This window comes from Panthera tigris, chromosome C1, assembly GCF_018350195.1.
Source record: "Panthera tigris isolate Pti1 chromosome C1, P.tigris_Pti1_mat1.1, whole genome shotgun sequence".
In the NCBI taxonomy this organism is placed as follows: Eukaryota; Metazoa; Chordata; class Mammalia; order Carnivora; family Felidae; genus Panthera; species Panthera tigris.
Window position 1 is genome coordinate 185,719,920 of NC_056667.1, and position 24,874 is coordinate 185,744,793.

General features: G+C 35.5%; 1 protein-coding gene across 1 annotated transcript in view; it reads right to left on the reverse strand.

The window, feature by feature from the left end:
• Positions 1–24,091, reverse strand: part of TRAK2 (trafficking kinesin protein 2) — a 40,349-nt gene extending 16,258 nt beyond the window's left edge. Inside the window, 10 exon segments of the mRNA XM_015541000.2 lie at positions 448–585; positions 1,372–1,446; positions 2,129–2,259; positions 3,727–3,805; positions 4,687–4,896; positions 5,924–6,040; positions 8,025–8,101; positions 15,532–15,726; positions 20,174–20,463; positions 24,051–24,091. Coding sequence (XP_015396486.2) covers positions 448–585; positions 1,372–1,446; positions 2,129–2,259; positions 3,727–3,805; positions 4,687–4,896; positions 5,924–6,040; positions 8,025–8,101; positions 15,532–15,726; positions 20,174–20,264 — 1,113 coding nt within the window. The 5' untranslated portion in view covers positions 20,265–20,463; positions 24,051–24,091.
• Positions 24,092–24,874: the final 783 nt, after the last annotated feature.

Below are 24,874 nucleotides of genomic sequence, written 5' to 3' on the forward strand. Positions count from 1 at the left end.
ACAAACATGAATCCTGCCCTCATGGGGCTTACACTCTAACTAGCATGAAATATACCAAGAGACTTAAGATCTGTTGAAATAGGTTTTAGATGTTCAGAGTACTATTTGAATAAGTGGTATGTGGTGGGCCTAGGGTAAGGATGACCCAAGTTTAAGTAGCTCTATGGTACACAGACCTAAACCTAATTTCCTTAGGGTTCATCTCATATATTATAATAAACCCGGAAGGTCATCTATTAGAAGAAAGGCTACCATAAGTAAGAGTATTAAGGTAGATGTAAACATACAAATTAAAGCCTAAATGAATAAATGACTTCCAGAAACAAGGACAAACCATGTTCTCTCTTCTCAAGATACTTTATACCACCAGAAACCACATCACTCTCAGGACAATCTAATCTTAAAAAGTTTTCTTAAATATGTAACATCTTTCCCAGAAAAACTCACCCCAGAAAAAGCTCCATATGACTGTGAAAAGTAAAGATGAGCAGCAGGGCCAGATCTACTACGAAGTTCCTTTATTTCCTCTTGGGACTCATGTAACATTCCCAGACACTCCATATTCCTGTCTTGTAACTCATGCAGCTGAAAAAAAGGATGGTAATTAGTGTACTTCATTTCATTCTCAAAATGACAACAGGAAAATAAACCCCATTGGGATAAGTATTAATTTTATCCAGAGGGCTAGATAACCTCATGAAACAATTTCAATACAAAGACTCCAAAACAAACTAAGCAAGGAGAGTGTATACATATATATTTCAAGTCACCAGAATTAGGGATGTCTTGGCCAGAATTATACATAAATATGATTTCTGAAAAATCTGAAATGTAAAAGAGTACACGATTTTCAGAGTATTTCTTCAAGTGTGGTGTGTGGACTGGATCATGTAGATTCTAGACCCTTATTCTAAACCTACTCAATTGGAAACTTTTGGGGCTGCTGCCTGGGAGTCTCTATTTAGGACTCATTCTGCCAGGTGATTCTTAACGTATGCCAGGGAACCACCAAATTGTATCTAATACATAGAATTTTTATTTGGATTGAAAGCAAAAGATTTTTGGTGTTTCTTCTGACATATTTGCAAAAACACTTATTAGAAATTATTTTAAAAACTGTTGGGTTAAGGTAAACTGGTAAAAGGGTCACATATTCCTACAGAATCTTACATCTGTTAATCAAGAAAGATGTCATGTTATTAGTTTTAGGGACAGAATTTTTAAATTGCTTTACTTCTTAGATCTCATAATTTAATCTCTTGCTATTTAAAATCCAGTAATTACCTTTAATCATTCTTACTCATTAAGATGAAACAAACTCTTCATTCTTCTCCCCACCATATTACACAAGATAAAGGAAGATTTGATTACCTCCATTGTCAGTTGTCTTTGGGCATCTTTGGAAGCTTGTAGGTGAAGTCTCAGTTCCTCCTTCTCAATCACATGCTAACAACATTTTAAAAGAGACAAGTGAAGCCTTTCCATATAAAGTACAGGCCACTCTCTTTTTTTTAAAGACATCTTTTTTTTTTTTTTTTTTTAAACATTTATTTATTATTGAGACAGCAAGAGACAGACCATGAGCAGGGGAGGGGCAGAGGGAGAGGGAGACACAGAATCTGAAGTAAGCTCCACACTCTGAGCTGTCAGCACAGAGCCTGACGTGGGGCTCGAACTCACGAACCGCGAGATCACAACCTGAGATGACGTCAGACGCTTAACCGACTGAGCTACCCAGGCGCCCCTTTTAAAGACATCTTAAGAGTGTCTGTCAGGGGTATGGTCTAGAGACCTATAAAAAGCTAACCCTTCAAAAGCCAAATGAGAGCAATAAAATGGGCAGAATACAAAATCTATTAAGGTATTCAGAGGACAATGATCATTTGTCAATAATTCACATCACAACTTTCTAAGGAAAATCTAACCCCACCTGGCCACGAGAAATAGTAAGTTGAAAGTAGTTATTCATATTTCACGACACAGAAAGACTAGAACAGTAATCAGACTAAAGCACTGTAAAGGGGTAGGGAGTGTGTTTATTTTGCTTAATGTATCTAGCACTTAGCAGGAGTGCACGGTATGAGGCCAATGCTTAACAAACATCTGTTGAATGAATGAATGAACCTACTTCTTTAACTTTATGCTGAAGATCGACAATTTGAGACAAGAGAGAGGAGATCTCTTCTTGGTACCGAATCAGTTCATCACTCTTCCCAGATAATTCTTCAGTCATTCTGGACATTTGAGCATTTGTTTCACCTGGGAAACAAAACAAAAACTTAAAAATTAATATAAATGTAGGGTAGGTGTTGGCAAACTATGGCTTGTAGGCTAAATCCTACTTTGTAACAAACACTGGACAATATTATGAATGGATTTTTCTTTAACATTAATTTAAAAAATAAACCCAGATAACCAAGTAGAGGAAAATAAAGGTCCTTCTGAAATAGGCTAATACTGAGACCTGAATAGGAGGCAATGAGGCTAAAAGAGGTGACTTGTAAAGGCAAGCAAGCTAAAAGTTTTGCCTCAATCTTTTTCTTTATGAGGGACAAGAAGGCTGAAAAGAGATAGGTGAATTATATATGTTTGCAAGTACCAAAGCATAATCTCATTTATGTCTTTCAGAACTCTTCAGGGACATCAATAAAATCTCATAAACAAAATTAAACTTAACAAATTTAACAAAGGAACATTCCAAATGCAACAGTCACAATCTGTTAAAGCTATGGAGATGTTTCTGTACAAGGGAGACTTTCTGCGATACCTAGCAAACTACGTAAAGCCTCTGAAAATCCTTCTAGCCTAGCATTCTGACAGGCACATGAAATAGAACCTTTAGAATTCCATGCAGGAAGGAAATTTTGCATATAAACATTCTGACATCAAACTCAAGTGGCAAAACTATTTCTCAGTGTTATATACAACTATTTTAAAATTGACAGAAGCTCTATAACAGTTCAAAGGATACTATAAGGAGGCAGGAGATTGGAATCCAAGCTCTTGGGAAAGTCATTTCCTTTTTGTTTTTTAAAGTATAAAATGTGAATAATGGAAGTGCTGATGGAGAAGATTCAACTGAAATTCTTTGTGGTTCTCAAAAATTCTGTTACTCTAAGGTATTACATTCTGACACCAACAGCCCAGATGAATTGGTATCATGTATCATATCTTCTCTTTCAACATAAAATGTTATAGATTTACAGAGAAATTATGTATCTTTCTCTAGTAAAGCCTACCTTTTTCTGATTTATTTTTAAAAATTATTTTAATTAATAATACATCAAACCAAAATATGTTCCTTCATAGACACATAGTTGGCACTTGATAAATACTCATTGAAGGTAAAGTTTTAGGCCATCATTTAAGCCCTGGCTCTCCCACTTACAAGTTTTCTAACTTTGGCAAATCATATTCTTTATAGGACTATTTCCCCATTGACAAAATAAAAGCTTTGGCTATTTTCACTCTACCATGCTATAACTGATAGAAATATAGGCCTTTCTTTAACAGTGATGGCAATGTGAAATAAAACTATTTCTTAAAAGTACATATGGTATTTTGCTTAGAGTTGTGGGCTCAACATGATATTCCAAGACTGTCAGTAATTATTTAAAATTGTTTCTTGAGATGCCTCTACTGAAATCATTGATTTAACTTCTGAGTTGGTGAAATGCCATCAAAGAATTGCCCAAAAACTATGAAAGAAAACGCATTAATACATACGAAGTTCTTTAACACAGTCATTGACAAGTTGTTGTTCCTTCTCTTCATAGGTAATAGTTTCTGTCTTTATGTGACAAGCCTTCAAGAAAGAAAAAAATCAGTGTGTGATAATATCTTCCAATACTTTACAGTATTAACTTAAGAAACCTTTAATTCTCATCTGAATAAAAGTTCACCAGCTGAAAAGGAAAAATAAAACCCAAAAAGCTTTATCTAAAATAAAGATATGGGGGGGGGGCACCTGGGTGGCTCAGTCAGTTAAGTGTCAGACTCTTGATTTCGGCTCAGGTCATGATCTCACAATCGTGAGACTGAGCCCCGTGTTGGGGTCTGCACTGAGAATGGAGCCTGCTTGAGATTCTCTCTCTCTCTCTCTCTCTCTCTCTCTCTCTCTCTCTGTCTCTCTTCCTTACTGTCCCTTCCCCACTCATGTGTGCTCTCTCTTCCTCTCTCTAAAATAAAAAAATAAAAATAAAGATATGGGACAGGATATGACAAACATCTCCCCCTCATTCCTCTCAGGATCTTTGCACATGCCTACTCATTCTCTCTGATGCCTCCCCTCCACCATACTTTTCTGCTTGGCTAATCCCTAGTTTCAGCTAAAATGTCATTTAAGTAGGACTTCGATTCTCCCCCATTACACAAGTTCAGGAAACCCTGTAATCTTCCAACATAGTTCTTATCACAGTTATAATTATTTAGTTATTTGTGTAAACTACCTAACATATATATTCTGTGCTGTGGCTTTCTCTATTTCATCTATCAGTTTGCTATTATCCAGCTGTCAATGAATGGGATCTAAGTGACAATGAAAGGCAAATACACACGCCTTTGCTATCACTTCCTAATTGGAATGTCAATAACAAATCCTTAGTTATGCCATATTTTACCTCAATACATGGACCTAAATCTTACAGCCTTTAAGGTACAGGAAAGTGGGAATTCGGGTGAATGTACCTTGGATCGAAGAACCATATTCTCCTCTTCCAGTTCCTTGAGTTTTTCTTGTAGCATGTCCAACTGCAACAAACCTTGAGATAAGCTAAAGGACTCATTGAGCCGAAGAGGTGTAGAACAGCTGGAATCAGTTTCACTCTCTTCAGAGGCAATAGAGACAATTCGAAGTAATTCATCTTTCTTGGACAGCTCATGCTGCAGTTGATTAACCTGCACATCAAAAGGCTTGATTTACAAGATGTTCTTTATTTTGCATTATTTACATGTAATATAGCTTTTAATTCATGGAGCAATTGTTTCTCACCATAAAATAAAATTATAAAATCAGCTGCTAGATTTTATTGACTAAGGTAACAAGTGCTAAAAAGAGAATAACGAACCTCAGATACTTCCTAAGATATAATGTTAGAGCATTAACTCCACAAAGACAGCTTTTTCTGTACTAGGTGAAAAGCCAATTTTTATATTCTATATAAATAGGAATGTAGGAGGAAATTTTCACATAAGATAATGATATATTCACAGTTAAAAACAAAACTGAAGAGGCTTTCAAGTGTCAGAATAGACCCCTCCTTCAAATTCTCATCCTAAAGACTTACACTTTAAAGCTTTTAAGTATAAATCTGCGTGACTTCTAGAAATAGTTCTAGAAACTATTTTTAACACAAAGGCTCAAATGTTATTAAACATAATGGCATTTATAAAATATTAATGAAACTAGATAGTAACAAATTAAAGGAAATTTGAAAAGTAACCATTCAAGTTAATAATAAATTGGTTCTCACTAAAAAATATTTACTGCATGAAATAAATATATTTTCAAAATTTCCTTTTCTTCTTGTTTGGGTTTCTGAATAAAGATGCTTCATTTGGGTATCTATTATTTAGGGTTATTTTTTCAAAATAAATTTAAGATAAGATCACACAGAAAGTCTACACAAAGGGATGAGGAAAAAGTGTTAGAATCTTAGCAGGGTGACACATGTATGATAGGTACTGAACACAGTACCTACCATATTTTTTTTATACTGACTAAGGCAGAGTCACTTGAGCACTTCTCTGTACAATAACATTTAATTTCTCTACTGGTTAGTTCAATGGCTGACAACAAAGTTAACATATACTGGTGTTATTTATCTACCTATTGTTATCACTTCAGGGACACCCAGAAAAATAAACTTTTCTATTGTCCAGTAACTAATTATTTCATGCTATAAATACTTGATCAAAGACTTACTTGATCAAAGGCTTGTCCCAGTTGCTCCTCCAGAGCTTCATTCTGCTCAGACAAGACATGGTTCCGTTTTAAGAGAGCTTGTCCAATTCGAGCAGCTAGTTCCAGATCACGATCCCTCTGTTAAAATACCAATACATCTTTTGAGTACAAAAAAAATTTAAATGGCAGTTTAGAAATTCTGCAATTTTGTTCACTCACAAGGAATGTCCCAGAAAGCATCAAGATTCATTTTAATGTCCAGATACCACAAATAAACACAGGGCTTGACACACATATAGTGTTTAATACACACTGGTCAAATGGATGACGGCCATAGTAATAAATGCAAGAGGGCATTTTTCTTCTTGATATCAAGTGAGATTTATTTTATTTTTTAGAGAGAGCAAGCAGGGGAGAGGGGAAGAGGGAGAGAGAGAATCCCAAGCAGATTCCACACCCAGTAGGGAGCCCGATGTGGGGTTTGATCCCACGACCCTGGGATCATGACCTGAACTGAAATCAAGAGTTAGATGCTCAACTGACTGAACCCCCCAGGCACCCCTAAATCAAGTGAGATTTACTGATCACCCTATTAATTACTCAAGAAACGCAACCTTTAAATTTATAATTTTGGGGAATTAAAAAATCAACAGTCTTTAGAAAATGAGGATAGGGCCTGGCACACAGTGAAAGCCCAACAAATATTTGTTGAGCATTTGTCTATTAAACATGGTAATGATACAGTACATATGTTGAAAAAAGTTCCAATTATGGGAAAGCTTCTATGCATTCAGAGCCAGAGGCTTAGAGGAAAGCATAATCAAGAGCCCTACTGTCAACTGTTGCAAGAATGATAATGTGAGATAAAAGAGGGGATAGCAGACTAGAAATTTTGAGGTTACAGGTTCTGCTAAAACATAAAGAAGGGAGTCTAAAGAAGTTGGTGGTAATGATGCAGGGAGGCCTATAGAATAGCCAAGCAAACCAAGAGTTACTTGTCCTAAGCAGATGGTGATACTTAGCAAGGGTATAGGAATCCCATCTATGTGTTGGTGGTGAGGACTGTATCCTGTAGGATGAAAACTGTCAATATACATCTAGCTACCTTATATACGAGCATGGGTTCCACTTACATTAATCACTGTATACAGATAGAATTAAGCCTCTATCCTTTTGCTCTATAATACATGAAAAGAGGTAGATGAATTATCTCCAAATTTTCAAGGCCCAATGTATCTCATTTTCAATATAGGCTAAATGGCATACACAAAATCATTCTAGGGAGCTGGGGGGGAGAGGGGAGAAGGGTACTTTAAAGAGAAAGACAGTTTCAAGACCAACTGAAGTTGCAGTATAAGGAGATACCTCTAAGAACACCATTTGGAAGAGATACACTATATATTAAAAATGTCATGGACGAAGTGAGCTCAAATAATAGTCCAAACTGAAAGTAAAAAAGGGAAGATGATGCAAACTGCTGGTATTGATTTGCAATGGAGCTGCTTCTTGAATGGGCTGCTCTGCTCCAGGGTAACAGCAGGAATTTATTAAAATAACAAAAAACTGGGGCGCCTGGGTGGCGCAGTCGGTTGGGCGTCCGACTTCAGCCAGGTCACGATCTCGCAGTCCGTGAGTTCGAGCCCCGCGTCAGGCTCTGGGCTGATGGCTCAGAGCCTGGAGCCTGTTTCCGATTCTGTGTCTCCCTCTCTCTCTGCCCCTCCCCCGTTCATGCTCTGTCTCTCTCTGTCCCAAAAATAAACAAATGTTGAAAAAAAAAAATAAAATAAAATAAAATAAAATAAATTAACAAAAAACAAAAAACAAACAAAAAAACCAAAACACCATCAACTTTTTTTTTTTTTTTGATAGCTTTTCTAGAATAAGAAAGCCAGCATCATTATAATAGCAAGAACAAAAATTAAACCCTCTGCAACATCATAACAATAAACTTTAGGAACCATTCTACTTTGGAATGCCAGCTGTTCCATCTGTAACAACCTTATACAAAACAACCCAGAACAAAGACATCCTCCTTTTTCATTTGATGTGCAAACTTGATAGATGTTAAATGATCTTCAAGTTTTAGCTTTTTGTACTGGAGAAAGAAAAGATATATTCTTACCTCTGCCAGGAGGTGTGTAACCATGTCGATGTCATTGTAAGTTTTGGTCATCTGCTCCACCCTGTCTGTGCCTAGAACTGAGACAGTTTAAAACAACTGTTTATAGGATTTAGAAACAACAGAGAATTTTAAATATTCATAATAGTTGAAAGATCACAACGACCACCACCACCACACCAGGCCTTTACAAAAGTGCCATTCAGGAGATTAAAAATATATGTGAAAATAGAAAATAGACACTCAGAAAACAGACCAATTATTACAAACAAAATATATATCATACAATGAATTAAAAAAGTATCAAATGATCATCAGGCAACCACTTCCTATCTCTTCCTCCCTCAATAAGATTAGAACTTTGGTCCACTCACATTAGGGACTGTGGCCCTGAAGAATGGATTAAATCACCAATTATTTTATACCCTAATCTAAATTAAAGTTCCTGAGGGGTGACTTAGTGAGGGGTTATGCTATTACAAATGAATTTAATTAGAATTCTGATGTGATTATCTTCAATATCTATGATCATCTATCATGTGAGCTAAAATCAATAAACAAGGAATAGGACTTGTAGGACTTTTTATAGTTCTGTTATGAGGCATAATCCTTTTTAGTTTAATTAATGATAATCTCTATCATATCTAGGCCTTTGCTATAAGATAAACTGTATAATACACTATTACTTGCATAATTTAAGTCCAGTAATTCTGCATTAAATTCAGGAACTGTCGATACATTGCATATTATAGCTCCAAAGAGAATGACAAATATGACCCCAATGATTCCACAGTCACAATAAGCAATACCTTTAAAAAAAACTATTTTTTTAAATGTATATTTTATTCTTGAGAGAGACAGAGCACAAGCAGGAGAGGGGCAAAGAGAAAGGGAGACACAGAATCTGGAGCAGGCTTCAGGCTCTGAGCTGTCAGCACAGAGCCCAATGCGAGGCTCGAACCCACAAACTGTGAGATCGTGACCTGAGCCGAAGTCGGATGGTTAACTGAGCCACCCAGGCACCCCAATAAGCGATACTTTTTTAAGCTAATGATGCTTAATAATAATAAAAAGAGATCTTATAATAAAAGAGAGATCTTCTCATTCTGGAGTGCATTACATGAAACAGATCTGTGTTTGATTTAGACTGATTTTACAATTAGTTTGCCTTGAAGTGTGAAAAAATAAGAGGCTTTAAAGAAGAAGTGCTGAATTTATGGATCTGAGTGAACTTGAATAAGTCACTTAACTCTTCCAAAATTCATATTCTGTATTTATAATATAGAGGTAATAACACTCATCTCACAAGGTCACTAGGAGAATGAAATACGATAATGTAATGAGCAGTATTAAAATACTATTAAGTGTTATACTACTGTTTACAGTTACTGCTCTTAAACACATCTGGTATGTGTGAAATAGCCTTGATTTAAAATTTTCTGTAAATAATGCACTGTATTGGCAGCAGATGCTATGATTTAAGTCACTTGTAGTTCCTTAGTCCATCTTAACCTTGAGGTTGCCCAAAAGACACCATTAGACATGTTTTACTTTTATTTTAGCTTTTTATTTTTCTTCCTGGCAAAACTGCTTAAAATGAATCTGAGAACTACCTAGAGCTTAATTATTAATGACAGTTTTATTCTTAGGTAAAAGTAAAACAAAGTGCTAGATTGATAGTGATATGAGATAGAAAACTAAAAAGATCTGGATAGAAACATTTTCACCCCACAAGGATTTATATTTACAAGCAGAAAAACTGGCTCTGTAATTTAACCACTGGGATACGGGAACAGGCCCACGGAATCTTCATAATTTACTTACAGTGTGAGGTCTCCTCTACTTCTGGCCTCAATAATAAGCTAAGGGAAAAAAATCAAACCATATCTATGCTCTAAATTATTAACAGAAAACTAGCCAATGATTGCAAACCCAAATGTAATCCAGGGTGATAGGTCTATCTCTAGACTCTAATTTAATTGATTTAGAGGAGCCCCACAGCACACACAGTAAGTAAAAGATGCCCAGGTGTTCTGATGTGGAGTTAGCAATAAAAACTACCAATTCAGGAGTAACACTCCAAGCAAGAACTAGGAATCCTAGAGACTCAGTTAAAAAAGTTTTTATAAAACTAATTTAAACAATATATGACATAGTTTATGTTATATGATTGACCAGAGTTGAAGATAAAGTGGTAATTTTATTCTGAAGTAAAACCAGTAAGTTAAGGATGTAATAAAGAGCTATGAGCTACAAGTCACACATGAAGAACAGGAAGAGAAAACGAAGGACACATAATACAGAAAAGAAATGTATAGAATAAAACATATTTTACTGAGGAGAAACTAATAATAGTGAGGATAATAATGGGGTGATAACAACTCCCATCTCACAAGGTCATAAGAAAAAAATTGGGTCTGCTCATTCTCAGTAATGGGCTCTGCACCATGCTGCTGTTTCTACCACAGTCCTACCAAGATCAGAAGGCCTTTATCTGATGAAATACTGAGTATCCATCTGTGAATGCAAGTTACAAAACAACACAGATCTCAATTTTGTTTTTAAATCGTGAGCATATCTTATACACATTGATATAGAAGACAGGCTGGAAGGATACACATTAGTGGTTATCTCTGGGTAGGGATTATGGTTGATCTCTTGTTTTCTTTCTTTTGCTAATTTTCCAAGAAGATAAATGTTATCTTTGCAATAAAAAAATAGCAGCTCTTATTCAGAGGTTTCAAAAAGCAAAAATGAATTTTCAAATGCCTAAATATTTATTATGGCGATGAAGTTAGATAATACAACCAGGATTCTACAATTTTTGTTTTATTTTTATTTTTTTGGATTTTTAAAAAGTTTTTATTTATTCATTTTTGAGAGAGAGAGAGAGTGAGCGCGCAAGCAGGGGAGGGGCAGAGACAGAGGGAGACAGAGGATCCGAAGTGGGCTCTGCACCGCTGCACAGACAGCAGAGAGCCAGATGCAGGACTCAAACTCACGAACCATGAGATCATGACATGAACCAAAGGCAGACGCTTAGCTGACTGAGCCACCCAGGCGCCCCGCCAATTTTTGTTTTATGTGAAACAGTCTATATACACTACCGAGTCCCAAAGGCTGGGCCACCTCAATTACACAGAGCAGCTCAACTGATGTCAGTCACAAAGCATACAGAAACACAATGAATTCCTCTCTGCGGCCTTATCAGTTTTGTCTTGTCTTCTTTAACACAGTACTCCTGGTAGCTATGCCACTTGGGAAGATTCCAAAAGTAGGGCAAAGCTCTTAAGTTTACTCTTGGCATTTAGGCAATGCAACTAAATGTTTCCAAAGTGATAGACTAAATCTTCACTGCAATTCTTCGACTGAAAATGCAGAGCCAAGATGACTGATTTTATTATAATCAATCCTATTAAATCTTATTTTCCCTTCAGTTCTCAGCTGTTAAAATGAAAATGTTATGTGGTACAAAAATTAGCAATGTTCCTTTTTTCCAGACATGAAATTCCTAACTCTCTCTAAAAAAAATTATACATTAGTGGGGATGATAAACGTTTTTACTGAACAGTCTTGCAACTTGGTTTTATAAAAGTTAATTAACATTCAACATTTTTGGTATAATATTTGGAGAATTTAACATTCCTGAAAAAAATACTGGAGGGGGAATATACATAAGTCCTTTACCAATCCTTACTTTAAGTTCTAATTCTGCATAATTTCACATCAACCACCCAATCTCACATTTTTCAGGATGAGAAGGGCCAATGTTAATCTATTTCGATATCTCTGTAATTTATATGAGATGGTGCTTGATATTTCTGTCAATGTTCCTTTTCAAGGTCTAAAGTTTTTACCACAATTACTGAAATTCAAAAAGACTCCTAGGGGTCCCTTGGTGGCTCAGTCAGTTGAGCATCCGACTCTTCATTTCGGCTCAGGTCATGATCCGAGTGTTGTGGGATTGAGCCCTGCATTAGGCTCCGTGCTGAACGTAGAGCCTGCTTGGGATTCTCTCTCTCTGCCCCTCTACCCTTTTCCTCTGTTCATGTTCTCTCTCTCCCATAAGTAACTAACTAACTAACTAACTAACTAACTAACTAACTAACTAGACTTCTAATCTCTCCAACCCTCTCACAGCAAAAACCCTAAAACAAAACAACAAAAAGCAAAAATGAAATACACACCTCCCACATGGCATAGTAAAAGCTGCAGAGCTCCTGATAAGTACAGACAGGTCTTACAGTTTTAACCCCAAATAAACAACTGCTGCTCTTGGTGTATACTACAGATAATATTTCTGCAATACAAAAAACTGCCTTCAAAAGAACTGAGGACAAAAAGAAGGCATCTGATGATATGTACCACCTACGACAGCCTTTCTCAACAGGGTTCCAGGTGAGAATTAAGCCCTACTGATAATGATTTGAGTGAGACAATTTTCTCAATTCTTCCATGGATAATACTCGATGTCTTGAGGCATATGAGTTAATTATTTTGTGGAACTGGTTGAGAGTAAATATAAATCTGCTAACTTCCATTATCTGACTTATGGTTAATGCTTCCTGAACATTATCAGTTATATTTCATTTCCTGACAGTATAGTCGTTTTTTTTTAAGTTCTGTACTTTATTTTTTTTTAAGTTTTATTTATTTAAGTAATCTCTACAGCCCAAATGGGGCTCGAACTCATGACCCTGAGATCAAGAGTCTCATGCTCCTCCAACTGAGCTAGCTAGGCGCCCCAGATTAATAATTTTTGAGGGCAGACCTTGAGGAAAAGTATAACTTGCCAGCCAGAAGTAATTATTTCTACAACCTTCTTTCTCTACAAAATTGTACAACCTCCCTAATTCCTTAAATCCTCCAATTAACATCACTGTGAAATGGCCACATAGCTTTGGTTGACAATGCTTTATACTGGTGGCTCTCAAATCTGCGTGTGCATCAGCACTACCAGGACTTTTAAAACACAGACTGCCATGCCCAGTCCTAGAATTTCTGGTTCTGTAGATATGGGGTAGGAGCCCAAGAATTTGCATTTCTAACAAGTTCCCAAGTGATGTTGATCTCTTAAATAAAACTTATAAAGCTAATCATTTCCGCCAACCCTTTTTCTTACACATTAGAAAGTGGTACAGGTGATCCCTTATTCCCAAATAAAAAATACTCTGAAAAGCAGATCAGGTTTCTATTTTTAGCCTTAACATGAACAAATGGTACTTTCTGTTATGATGTGCTCTGACTTCACTGCTTGCTCCACAGCTCACTCTGGGTCTCTCTCTTAATAAAGTTAAGAAAATCCTGAAATGACCTGTTCTGCATGCAAAATATTCTGTATCTTAAACTTTATATATGGCAGGGAGTAGGATGGAATCATTTCTTGGACCCACCCATTGCTCCCAAGTGTTCTATTTTAAAAGTAAACAATCTCTTCCTGGTTTGGTGGGGGCTTCAGAGAACAACCAGTATCCTTTCATCCACGTGAGGTAGGCTCACAACCCCAAATCCTGCCCATGTTTCCCTCTGAATTTATTTTTCTTCTCACAGCTCTTTCAATTTCTTTGTGTTACGGAAGTTTCTCTGCCTGGGCCACCTCTTTTTTATTAGTTGTTAAAATTCATTTTAATGAACACAAGTATCTACTGGCATGTGAGGGAAGTATGGATTAGAAGGGGCTGGAGTAGCACCAAGGAGCTAAACCCTAGGATGGCCTGTCAGGGTACATAACAATTATTCAGAGCCATGGATCTTGATATCTTAAAGGGACAGAAAACTGCTAGAAAGGGTCAGAGAATGTTTTATATCTTGCTTTTTAAAACATTGGTCAATTTGCTAAATGAAGTAAATCATTTATCTTTTATATTCATAACATACAAATTCATAATGAAGTTTATTTATATTTGAACGAACTATTAACCCAAAGAATTGATACTTTTAAAATAACAGTGAAATTACAGTACAGAGATAAAGTATTAGTGGACCAATTATAATCATAGCTTATTTGCTTCATGACCTTAAGTATATCATATAGTCCAATTTTCAAATTGCTGAAGTGAAAATAGTACATTTAGAATAAGGGAATCTGTACCATCCTATTAATCTCGAGTTTTAAACTGCTCCCTTGAATACTATGGTTTGCTTTGTATAAAGTCCTGAAAACCCAAGTATTTTAGAATTTGATTATCATTTATTTTCCAAAATTTATTTTTATTTAACATTCTCTCTAAAAGTAACTCCGTTAAATCGTGATTTAAGACAGCTTTCTAGCTACAGTTCCATCCTCTTGTGGCATATATGACAAAGAAAAAGTAAACAAAGGGGCACTTTCTGTGCCACTTTATCAAAATAGTGACAAAAACTAAATTTATCCTGATGAAATTCCAGTTTGAAATTTTCTCACAAATCTAAAAATGTATGGAACAAAGAGAAATGGAAATAAAAAATAAGTACTTTTCAGAAATTCGCAAACAACTTCTCAAACTTGAAAGTTAAGAAAACCTTAAGAACTTTAATAGTCAGCTACTTATAAGAATTGTTGAGGAAGAAATAGTTTTGAGTTTCTTGATATTCCATTTCAAGTTTAAACAATGTTTATAATTTTTTTCCTGAGTGGTACGTAACCTGGTTCTAGGAAAACTACTAAAAGCAAGTTAATGATTACTATAAAAATGATTACTAAAAAAATTATTATGAAAAATGAGCATTTCACAACAATCATTAAAAACACTGAAGCACTCACTGGGAAAATGTGTAGGAACTGATGCAATGTCATATGTAACTCAAATGAAAACAATTTTATCAATTTATATCAATATAATTTATCAATTATATCAATGTTGAACTTATAGACTTTTCTTATATATCCAACAGCTACTATGCATATATTTTTATAGTGAATGAATAAAAAAATGTCAGCTCAACCTGAAAGCAGATGTTTGGAATGAAGTCAAAAGCAAAAAGGTCTTCATACTTTAATTATTAGAACTACTTATGTATCCAAAAACTATGCTTCTTAATGACTGACACAGTTTCTATGACTGTGTTTAACAGGAAATATAAAGTCAAAAAGCTGATGGCTCAGTATATCAAACTACTGATATAATAAATGCTTTGAGATATAAAGGAATTTTAAAATTTTAAATTAAAATTTCAACTACTTTTTTTAAGTTCCTTTTTCTACTCAGTCTGAGAACAGTATCAAATAAAAGAAAGAAGAAATGGAAATATCTGAGTATGCCTGCAACCACAGACACTCAGAGTTGTAAAGAATGACAAACCTACATTCAGACATAACACAGAATCATCTCTTTGTGTTGTTAAATCAGTTTGAGTTCAAGTAGGTACACAATGAACAATGGCTAGGAATGCTTTTAAATGCTTTTTAAATGCTTTTAAATGACTTTTTAAATGCTTTTAAATGACTTTTAAAACTTTTTAAAAGTCAACACCAAGATACTTATCATCTTTATTTCAATGGACAAAGTCTAAAAGGCTAAAAAATACTCACTCATATAATGGAAAGTCTCTTCAGCAAGGACTGGAGAGAGGGCATCAGATGCATGCTGCTGCTGGTGTGGGGACCGAGTCCAGTCTTCATTTTCATATAGAAATAGAGAGTCCACTCTTAGCTTATACTGGGGTAGCTGTTCTTCTAGCAGACTTACCAGCTCAACTTCAGGGAGATCCTCATTGGAGCAGACATCTAAAGAGGAGATTCCATGTAAATGAATCCAAAATATTCCAATTTACTAGTTATAGAGAAAATATCAGTGAAATTAGTTTCCAAAAGTAGGATAACCACAGAAACACTAGTCGGGATAATTTCTCCAATGATTTTTACTAATATATGCTGGTACTATATAGTTGGTCATTCTCTAGCTTTTTTTAATATGAAAACTTCTATAGCAAAAATAATACCATGAATTTTAATTATAGTCTATTTAAAGATATACTGCCTGGGTTGCTGGAGGGGAGCTGGGTAGGGGAATGGGCATTAGTGAGGGTACTTGTAATGAGCACTGAGTGTTACATGTAAGTGATGAATCACTGGGTTCTACTCCTGAAACCTCTACTACATTGTATGTTAACTAACTTAAATTTAAATAGATCAATTAAAAAAAAACCCAGACAGTTCAAGAAAGATACATATATATATATATATTGCTTGGTGAATATAACTATGTTTTTAAAATTTTAAATGAGTTTGGACACATTTCATATTTCCTCCTTATCAGTCTATTTAGTGTTGCTTAAAAGAGATCTGACCTCAAATAAATTATATACTTGGGAGAAAAAGGCAACACAAAACAACCACCAGAAAATAGCTAGTTCAAAAGGAATAAAATGACATGTTCTTTAATAACAGAATTTAAACTCTGTGGGAGTATTCTTTAAACTTTAGAAAAACTATATTTCAGTATATTCTCACAGCAGTTAGACATAAAAAATAAACATTTATTGGCTAAATGTTAACCAGTAATATTAACATTTCAGCAGTGTTCTAGCACTAGTACTGGAATAAGTACTTTACCATTTTTATTTTAAAGATGTACTACATTTGAAGTCCTGAATACCTTTCACATCACTACTCTCTCACCCACACACCTCTAGCTACTTCCTGCATATACATCTCTGAACACACTTGGCTTCTCTGCCTTTATTCTGTGTTTGCTCCTGGCTTCCTGTTCCAAATACGGCCCATCATTTAACACTTGCCAAATTTAGCAGTTTACCAAAAAAGTAAACTCATCCCTTTTAACATGCTTAAAATAGAGAAAACACAGGATGTCATATCAACCCTCACACTTTATAAAGAGATCTGATATTTCCTTTGTGGGTAGTATAAAGAAACATATTCTAACTCTGGCAAAAAACAACAAAGTTCGTTTTAAGAAAACATCTTAAAAGAGTAAATTTCTACAACTTGACCTTAACAATAACAGTTTAATAAATCAAATATGAGGAAGTTAACAATATCACATACCCCATTCACATACCCCTCTTTACCCAGGACAAGCAGTGACTTCATAATCACAAAGATGAGATATATTATCACATAGATGAGGTACATTTAACTTTAAATATGGTTCTAAAGAAGCTCTCAACCCTTAGTATATCTCTTTAAAAGCCTTAAAAATACAACCAAATTTTATTACTACAAATTCCATGCGATTATCCAATTTTTTCCTGCCATAAATATATCACATACAGATAGTGTAATACTCACAGGAAGAGAAGTTGACTATAAATACATGCAGACCTAAAAACGGCTTGTAGGCAATTCAGGGGTATAATGGAAATGAAGAACAAAATTTAGCATTCATTAATAGAGCCATTATTTCCTAGAAATTGTCTTTTAATATGTACTAATGAAATTCTAATGAATTATTTATGAATTCTAATTATTATTGAATTCTAATGAAAATTTAAGGTTACCAATTCCCTACTTGCAAGAGGTAATTTTAAAAATGAGTACACATGGGTCACCTGGGTGGCTCAGTCAGTTAAGCATCCGACTCGATTTTAGCTCAGGTCAAGATCCCACGGTCATGTGACTGAACCCCACATGGGGCTCCATGCTGAGCATGGAGCTTAAGATTCTCTTTCTCTCTGTGTCCCTCTCCCCTCCCCTCTAAAATAAAATGAGTATATAATCAAGGTTTAGTAGGCTAAATATCCTTGACTAGCTCCCCCTATTTGCTTCTGTGTTTCTAATAATGTGCTATTTACTACTCTCCTGCTTATCCTCTTTTCTTTTTCTGATTTAACATACAGTGTTAGTCTTGGCTTCAGGAGTAGATTCCAGTGATTCATCACATATAACACCCGAGCTCATCCCAATAAGTGCCCTCCTTAATGCCCATCATCCATTTTCTCTACCCTCATAAACCCTCAGTTTGTTTGCTGTATTTAAGAGTCTCTTAAGGTTTGCCTCCCTCTCAGTTTTTATTTTCTTTTTCCTACCCTTCCCCTATGATCATCTGTTAAGTTTCTCAAATTCCACATATGAGTGAAATCATGTGATATCTTTCTCTGACTATCCAGTCTTAACAATTCCCTTGCTAACATTTTATCTTTCAAATGTCCCTTCCATATGCCCAATTTTTTGTAGCCACATTGTGCTATTGTCCATATCAAGGACTCCTCTTGTTCCTCTTGAAGAGCCTCAAAACTGGTTTGCTCGCATACACTCAAATTTTCATCTACATCTTCATATCTACATTGTGTCACTCTCCTACACAAGGCGAAAAGAGGTCAGAATTTCATCTAGCCATTGTAGAAAACCCTTATGAACAGGTGGGATAATCAGTAAAGATCTTAGGCCATACCTACTGGTAGTAGGATTAAATTAATGCTAGAACAAAGCATATTACAGTATGATCTAAAGTGTGATCTAGAGACCCACATAACAAAGATTAAAAACAAGCCTCAACAAACCACAAGAGACTCTTAAATACAGAGGACAAATTAAGGGTGGATGGGGGGGTGGGGGAGAGGGAAAATGGGTGATGGGCATGGTGGAGGGCACTTGTTGGGATGAGCACTGGGTGTTGTATGTAAGTGATTTGACAATAAATTATATTCATTAAAAAAAAAAAAAAAAAGGCCAGGTCTCAAAAGGATCAACTTTATCAGCATGTAACTTTAAGGACATGCCAGAACAAATTTTAACACTCTTCCAAGGAAGACAACAAAATCTAAACACCTAACAATGTAACATTCAAAATATTCAGTATTTGGTCAAAAATTACTAGATATGCAAAGAATAAGCAAACTGTAATCCATTACCAGTTGGAAAATGAATCAATAGAAATAGGCTCAGTAATGACAAAGATGATAAAAATAGTAAACAACAATTTAAAAACAGCAATTATTAATATGCTCAAAGATTTAAATGTTTTTTTAAGGTCTATTCATTTTTCAGAGACAGACAGAGCATGGGCTGGGGAGGGGCAGAAAGAGAGGGAGACCTAGAATCCGAAACAGGCTCCAGGCTCTGGCTGTCAGCACAGAGCCTGACACGGGGCCTGAACTCACGGACGGAGAGATCATGAGCTGAGCTGAAGTCGGACGCTCAACCAACTGAAAAACCCAGGCGCCCCTAATATGCTCAAAGATTTAAAAGGAAAACATAAACCTGATGAAAAGAAACAGAAGTTATATCGATCTTTATAAAACCCGAGTAGAACTAGAGTACAATGTCTAAATTGAAAAACTCACTGGGTAACATTAACAGATTAGACATTCCCCAAATGAAAAGGACAGAGGTAGACTTGAAGGCATAGTAATGGAAACAATCGAAAATGAAGCATTAAGGAAAAAAAAAAAACTGGGGGGAAAATGAACAGATCATCAGTGATTTGTGTCACAGTATCAAGCAGTCTAACATACATGCAATTGGAGTTACAGAAGAGGGGAGATATCACAATAAAACTGAATAAAAATTTGAAAAAAACTTTGGGTTTGGATGGACTGCAGAATTTTTTGGAGTTTTAGAAAGGTAGTGCTAAGCATCTACTATACGATATATAACATCACCAACTGGTTTTGTAGCAGCACCCCATATTTAAATACATTAATACACATTTAGCAAGCAAATATTCACGCTAAGTGAGATAAATCTAGAAACAGCTACACAAGTCAAGCTTTGTGGACCAATGAATTTAAGAACCAAAGTCTAGAAAAAACTTTGAGTATTCAGAGTTGTTTTGATTTGGTCTTACAGATAAGGGCTTATGGGCCCATACCCATGTTTGAATAACCTTTATGTCCTGAGAGCTTCTTAAGTGCCTAAATGTTGTCACGTGCTTGCAAGGTATATAAATGCAAGCAACTCTTTCCTTGTAGGGATAGGAAGATATGAATAGAAAGGCAAGATGGGAAGAGAGTAAGTATGATGCAGTTCCTTCTGACCAGGGCTCACATGGTACAGAAGAATCCAACACAGATGACACAGAAGACACAAGGCAGATTTTGATAATTCAGTAAGGGCCTAGGAGAAGGAAATATTAATTCAGTGGATCTCTCAGGAGATCAGGCTGGAAAGCGAAGCCAGGGTTCCATCATGGTAGATCTTATATACTAGACTGAGGCATCTGCATTTTATCCTGTAAGGAACAGCACTTCAATATTTATTAAACTGGACTCACCAGTGATACTCTCTGAGTCTCTGTGATTGCTATTCATGAGGTTTTCTTCACCTGTTGGTGATGTAAAAATGGCATTCTGTGATTGACTCATGCAGGATCCTTTCTTGCTTTGGTTGATAAGGACAGCTTTGGTGTGAATCAGAGTAAAGGAAATCCATCAAGCCATTCAAAAATGAAATGGATCTGGTCGCATAGATATTTTCTTTTAAACAGATTTTTTCTGATGAGTCAAATGACATCTGCAGCAATGAGTGCTCTCATGTGATTATCATACTCTGGCGAGTCATGACCTAAAACAAAGAACACATCAAATGACTTTAGAATTCAGCATGCTCTTTAATAACAGTTCAATTACCTGGAATCTGTGTCATTAAAAATGTTTTCCTAGTGATACATACAACATGGATAAACATCAAAATAATTATGCCAGATGAAAGTCAGACAAAAACAAAATATATTGTTTATGATTTCATTAACAGAAAATTCTAAAAATGTGAGCCTATCTATAGCAACAGAAAACAGATCGGTGGCTGCCTGGGGTTGGGGGACAGATTTCCAAGGGCAGGAGAAAAGTTTTGGGGATGATGAATATGTTCATTATTGTGACATTTGGTGTTGGTTTCACAATTATATACACATGCCAAAAGTTATCAAATTATTCACCTGAAATATGTGCAATCTAATAATAAATTATAATAACGTTTAAAAAATTTAATGATACTCAACTGTTTAAAATAATACTAATACTACTACTAATAATAATTATAATTATTTTTGTGAAGTCTATAGCATATGTAGAAGTAAAATGTATTATAGTATTACAGGCCAGGAGGAGAAAAATGAAAATATACTGTTATAAGGCTTTTATATTGTACGTGAAATGGTAAAACATTATTGAAGGTAATCTGTGATAAGTTAAAGCTATATACTATAAACCTGAAAGTAACCAATAAAATAACTCAAGAATTACAGATAATAAACCAACAAAAGAGATGAAGTGGAATAATATAAAATAGTTTCTCAACTCTGGCACTACTGGTATCTGGGGATAATGCTTTGTCATGTGCATTGCAGGATGTTTAGCAGTATGCCAGCAGAATTCTCTCCCCAGACCTTCTCTCAGTTGTAACAACCAAAAATGTCTGCAAACATTGCCAAATGTCCCCTGGTAGGCAAAAACATTCCCAGTTGAGAACCAATAATATAAAATATGCTCAACCTCACTATAACTAAAATAAATAAAAATGTAAACATTTTTCACCCATTAGATAAACAAACATTAAGTTTTATTATATTCATTGTTGGAGAGGGCATGGAAAAAGCAGCACTCATACTGTTGATAAAAGTGCAAACTGGTACAAACTTTTAGAAAGGCTATTTGGCAATGTATACCAAACTTTTAAGTGCACATACACTACAATTCAACAATTCTACCACTATGAATTTATAATGTGGTTATATTCACAAAGTGTGTCAAGACGTAGGCACAAGAATGCACATGTGGTTATTTTTTTAAAAGCATATGCACACAAATGGAAAGAAAATATCCATAAAGAAATGGTTAAGGGGCACCTGGGTGGCTCAGTAAGTTAAGCATCCAAGTCTTGATTTTGGCTCAGGTCATGATCTCACGGTTTGTGAGTTCGAGCCCCGCATTGAGCTCTGCACTGACAGCTCAGATCTGGCCTGCTTGAGATTCTCTCTCTCCTTCTGCCCCTCCCCGCTCTCTCTCTGTCTCTCTCAAAAATAAATAAATAAATAAATAAATATTAAAAAAAAATTTTAAGTCCAATAAAAAAGAAGTGGTTTAATAAAGATACATACCAAGGAATGCAATGCATTAAACATATGTGTGTACTTGAAAAAAACAACTGTTATCAGTTAGGGAAACTATTTAATACTGATTATAAGCCTAGCTTTCTATCAAAAGACAGTCTCTACTAAATAGTCTCTACTTAGCAACTTGCAGCTTCTATTTATGGCTAATTCATTCTCATGCATACCATTTACAGGCATTGTAAACAAGAGTCACAACAGGAACAAAATAAAGGCATTAAAAGAAACTGAAAAATGGTCATTGAGGTAGATACAGAAGCGTTCTCAGTAAATGCTAGGCAAAAGAGTTTCAATGATGAAATAGGCAACAGAATTAAACATTACAGAAAAGGCAAAGGGGAAATTTGGTTTAAAAAGAGGGTGCTGAGACCATAGAATCAATGTTAACCTTCTAGAAACCAGTTCAGCCACAAAGTTAGGCCCAGAGCCAGGCTGCAAGGAGTCAGGAAGTGAGGTAGTAAGAATGGAGTTTACTGAGTACAGACCAAGATTTCCAACACCCAGACTTTAAGGTTTACATGGACCAGTAAAATTTGGAAAACTTCTGTGATTATTGGCATAGGGTTGCCTTTTTTTTGAAGAATACATTGTGTAAGGAAAAAAAGACATAATGGAATAAACAACTCCTTCCCAAAAAAGGAGTTATAATTTTTTGTTGACATAATAAAAATTTAATTTTTCTATTTGAATTCAGAAAATTTTAATAAATACAAATTTAAAAATTCTATACTAAAAGGCAACCTACAGAATGGGTGAAGATATTTGCAAAGAACATATCTAATAAAGGATTAGTATCCAAAATATACAAAGAACTTATATAATTCAACACCCAAAATACAAATAATCCAATAAAAAAATGGGCAGAAGACATGAATAGACATTTTTTCAAAGAAGACACACAGATGGCTAACAGACACATGAAAAGATGCTCTACATCACTCATCATCAGGGAAATACAAATCAAAACTACAATGAGATATCACCTCACACTTATCAGAATGGCTAAAATATAAAACACAAAAAACAACACGTGTTGGCGAGGATGTGGAGAAAAATGAACACTTGTGCACCGTTAGTGGGAATGCAAACTGGTGCAGCCAGTATGGAAAACAATATGGATTCTCCTCAAAAAATTAAAATTAGAACTACACTATGATTTAGCAACTACTAGGTATCTACCCAAAGAATACAAAAAGACTAATTCAAATGGATACATGCATCCTGATGTTTACAGCAACATTATTTATAATAGCCAAATTACGGTAACAGCCTGTGTCCATCAACTGATGAATGGATAAAGAAGATGCGGTATGTACACACACACACACACACACACACACACACACACACACACACACACACTGGAATATTACTCAGCCATAAAAAAGAATGAAATCTTGCCATTTGCAACATGGATGGAACTACAAAGTATTATGCTAAGTGAAATAAGTCAGAGAAAGACAAATACCGTATGGTTTCATTCATATGTGGAATTTAATAAACAAAACAAACGAGCAAAGGAAAAAAGGGAGAGACAAACCAAGAAACAGACTCTTAACTACAGAGAACAAACTGATGGTTACCAGACTGGAGGTGGGTGGGGGGGATGTGTTAAATAGGTAATGGGAGTAAGGAGTACACTAGTGATGAGCATTGGGTGTTTTATGGAAATGCTGAATCCCTATATTATACACCTGAAACTAATATTACACTGTATGTTAACTGGAATATAAATAAAAACTTAATTCCCACCAACAGTGTAAAAGTGTTTCCTTTTCTCCGCATCCTCGCCAACATCTATTGTTTCCAGATTTGTTCATTTTAGCTATTCTGACAGGTGTGAGATGGTACTTCATTGTGGTTTTGATTTGTATTTCCCTGATGATGAGTGATGTTGAGCATCTTTTAATGTGTCTGTTAGCCATCTGGATGTCTTCTTTGGAAAAATGTCTATTCATGTCTTCTGGCCATTTCTTCACTGGATTATTTGTTTTCTGGGTGTTGAGTTTGGATAAGTTCTTTATAGATTTTAGATACTAACCCTTTATCTGATATGTCATTTGCAAATATCCTCTCCCAGTCCATTGGTTGCCTTTTAGTTTTGTTGTTTCCTTCGCTGTGCAGAAGCTTTTTATCTTGATGAGGTCCCAATAGCTCATTTTTTGCTTTTGTTTCCCTTGTCTCCAACAGGTGCAGTCACTCTGGAGAACAGTATGAAGGTTCCCCCAAAAGTTAAAAATATAACTACCTTACGACCCAGCAATTGCACTACTAGGTTATTTATACAAAGGATACAAAAATGATGATTTGAAGGGGCACATGCACCCTAATGTTTATAGCAGTGCTATCCCCAAAGCCAAATTATGTAAAGAGCCCAAATGTCCATTGACTGATGAATGGATAAAGAAAATATGGTTGGGGTACCTGGGTGGCTCAGTCAGTCAAGCCTCTGACTTCAACTCAGGTCATGACTCGTGGTCTGTGAGTTTGAGCCTCGCATCAGGCTCTGTGTTGACAGCTCAGAGCCTGGAGCCTGCTTCAGATTCTGTGTCTCCCTCTCTCTCTCTCTACCCACCCCCTCACTTGTGCTCTCTCTCTCCCTCAAAAACAAGTAAACATTAAAAAATTTTTTAAAGAAGATGTGGTATACATATATAATGGAATATTATTCAGTGATCAAAAAGAATGAAGTCTTGCCACTTGCAACAACATGGATGGAACTGGAGGCAATTATGATAAGTGAAAGAAGTCAGAGAATGACAAATACCACAAGATCACTCATATGTGGAATTTAAGAAACACAACAGATGAACACAGGGGAAAGGAAGGACAAATAAGATAAAAACAGAGAGGGAGGCAAACCAT